Source organism: Nematolebias whitei, chromosome 5 (assembly GCF_014905685.2).
Source record: "Nematolebias whitei isolate Nwh7 chromosome 5, NemWhi1, whole genome shotgun sequence".
In the NCBI taxonomy this organism is placed as follows: Eukaryota; Metazoa; Chordata; class Actinopteri; order Cyprinodontiformes; family Rivulidae; genus Nematolebias; species Nematolebias whitei.
In genome coordinates this window covers 21054655-21057547 of record NC_056502.1, presented here as the reverse complement: position 1 = coordinate 21057547, position 2893 = coordinate 21054655, and the positions used below count along the sequence as shown (strand labels likewise).

Sequence of the window (2893 nt, the reverse complement as noted above, 5' to 3'; positions counted from 1 at the left end):
ATATATAATATCAGATGTCATTGCACCTGGTCATGGATTAAATTGCTCCCTCCACTTGCCAGATTCCACCATTTTGTGCTGCCTGGGGGGCAAAAAAATCCCCTTTTTTTTTTTTACAGTTTAACTTCTAGTCACTTGAATATCTTGCACCAAAAGTTTACTTGCATTCCCTGTTTAATTCCAGTTCATAAAAACGTGAAAACTACAAACATTCACTAGTTAAATCCTTCAGTGACGTAGGGCATCAGCATACCGCTTGTTCAAAGGTGAAGTTTCCTAAACCTACTTTTCATGGAGGTTTGAATTCTGTAAATAGTGATTTTGTCCCTAAAAACTTGAGAGTTATGCCAAACACATGTATGAACCGGTAATAAATTTGTTACTTAAATATGAAATTGATGACTGAGCAATCATAATTCTGGGGGGGGGGGGGGGGTCCAACTTGTGTTTTGCACTTGGCGCTATTTTTGCCATTCACATGTCAAAATGTTCAGCTCATTCAGGAGAAGAACGCTGCTTTTAGCTAGCTAGCCTTTTGCTTCTTATAAGTAACTAATGGCATTACTTTTGCCTTTTAGCCACAATTTTGCTTCTTTTAGCTAATGTTTTACTCCTTATTTTACTCCTCAAGTTCTGTTTCCTTTCAGCGTCAATAATTCAATTTCAGCTTTTTTAGCAAGCTTCAAAAGTCTTTCACACATTTTCACAGAAAATCACATTTCTGCAGTTTAGCTTATTAGTTTTTAGAAGCCGGCATGTCACATTAATATAATGCCTAAAGTTAAACCAAACCATTCAGTTTGAATAAATATAGCATGCAAATGAAGTAAATAATTTTATAAACTAAATTCAATTTAAAAACTACAGCGTCCATTTTTTTTACAAGTTCAATAAATTTAAAGCCGAGCATTTCATAAAGCAATGCATATCGCCCGCTACCTTTCTTTTCAGTTGTAAAATGAGATCATTTTATTTAGAGAAATTATTAAGTTTTTTAACCTTTTTAGAAAAAAAAAAACTGCATTGTGTTTGTTTATTTGTTTGTTTTTGTTTGTTTTGTAGGTATAAATTCAATGTTTGTCAGTGTTCCATTAAAATCTATACACCGGTTCATAAGAAATTTTGCTAACAGACAGACAAGCACAGATGCAGGCGATACCATTAATGCCTTTTTACACAAAGTGCAGCTCAAATATAAAATGTAATTCTGCAGTAAATTAATGGGCATCCAAATTAAAACTATCTATTTGAATAAAGACTTTTTGTCCAAATGAATCTAAAATAGTTTGAATGCACTTCTTTTTTCTTTTTTTTTTTGCTTATCCTTTTTTATCTTTTTTTTATTATATTTCCCTTTTGTTTTTCAATTATTGGTTGTTTTTCTCCTGTTTTCCCAGAGCTGTCTGTTTGTGAGGCCTACCTGCTGGAGCTCAGCCACCTGCTGCAGAACATGGAAGTTCTTCACCGCACCTACTCTGCTCCATCAATCCAAGCCCTCCAGGTCCGAGTCTGGTCCCTTTAACCTTTAGAACATATTTATATACAACGCCATCTTACCCACATTTTTACTGTAAATCACATCAAAAGCACCGGATGACTCCGATTTTATTCTGAGTCTCTCACTCCTCTTTAATCACTTACCTTCAAATCATCTGCGGCCAAATAAAAAACATTTATTTTGCACTTGCAGCAGCTGCAGCATATATTTTTTTTATTATGTTCACTAGGCATCTACATTTGACAGCCCCAAAAAGGAAAAACGACTTCAGAGGAAGTGGCGCCATAAGAACTACAATAAAGATGTCAAAACAACTCTGCAGGTGAATAAAATAACAGATGAACTGCAGCCATGCTTGATCATTTCTCATGAGTCTTTCTAAATCTGCCTTGGTTTTACCACAGGTCCCCAGCTGTATCTCCTCTGGCCCTGTCCGCCTGCATGCCTCCAACCCCAATCTGTCCACCGCAGCTCTTGGCAACAGAAAAACTGACCCAGAATCCCTGGATTCACAGTCTGACGTGACGAAGCTGCAGGAGCACTTCTGTCAAGTCGCCACCAGCTGTGAGTTAAAGCTGTCTGTTTATTTCACAGTTTGATAAGAGGTTGGGAGCTGACGTTAGAGTCTATAAATGCACATTATTTTATACATTTTAGTCCATTTCTTATTGAATCTGTCAGTTTTTGTCCAATATGATAGAACTGAGAGAAGTGGCAATGATACAACGACAGCTCTGATAAACTCTTTGGTCCAGTTTCCTTTCTGGTAGTTTGTCCTGAAAATAATACTCAGAATTTAGTGTGTGAGCTGTTGAAGTTTTCTAATCTACAAAAATGAAAGATTTGTGCTCAAAGACAAAGATTTTTTAATTATTTAGTCCTCATTGCATCTAAAAGAAATCCCATTTCAGCCACTGAATTAAAAAAAATCTTCTAAGTCATTATTATGAGACCCTAATTATGATTTAACATCTCATTATTATAAGATAAGTCATAATTATAGACTTCTAAATGATCATTTTGAGATAGCATCTTGGAACTAGAAAAATAATAATTTTCAGTGAGAATGGGATATAAGTCTTGAATATTATAGTTTAAATTTGTTAGAAAATATTACAATTTTAACATTAAAATCTTCAGAATATAACTAAAATTAGCTAAACAAAAAACAAAAGCTAAAATTACCAGAACTTTTGCTTAAAGCTAAAAATGACTTAAACTGTATATTGTAGTCAAACTACCAAACAGTATCATGTCATCTGGACTTCGTTTTTTGTTAAAAAGAAACGTTTCGCCCCTCATCCAAGAGGCTTCGTCAGTCTGAGGCCTAGCCATCTGGTATTACCCAGAAGCCACCCTGACTCTTGTGTTTCAAGCCTGCCTCAGATACCCCTG

At 35.2% G+C, this 2893-nt stretch overlaps 1 protein-coding gene across 1 annotated transcript in view; it reads left to right on the top strand.

The window, feature by feature from the left end:
- osbpl3b (oxysterol binding protein-like 3b) overlaps positions 1-2893 on the top strand; it is a 42159-nt gene that overhangs the window by 16558 nt on the left and 22708 nt on the right. Inside the window, exons 7-9 of the mRNA XM_037677003.1 lie at positions 1398-1501; positions 1728-1820; positions 1903-2062. Coding sequence (XP_037532931.1) covers positions 1398-1501; positions 1728-1820; positions 1903-2062 — 357 coding nt within the window. The remainder of the gene's footprint in view (positions 1-1397; positions 1502-1727; positions 1821-1902; positions 2063-2893) is intronic.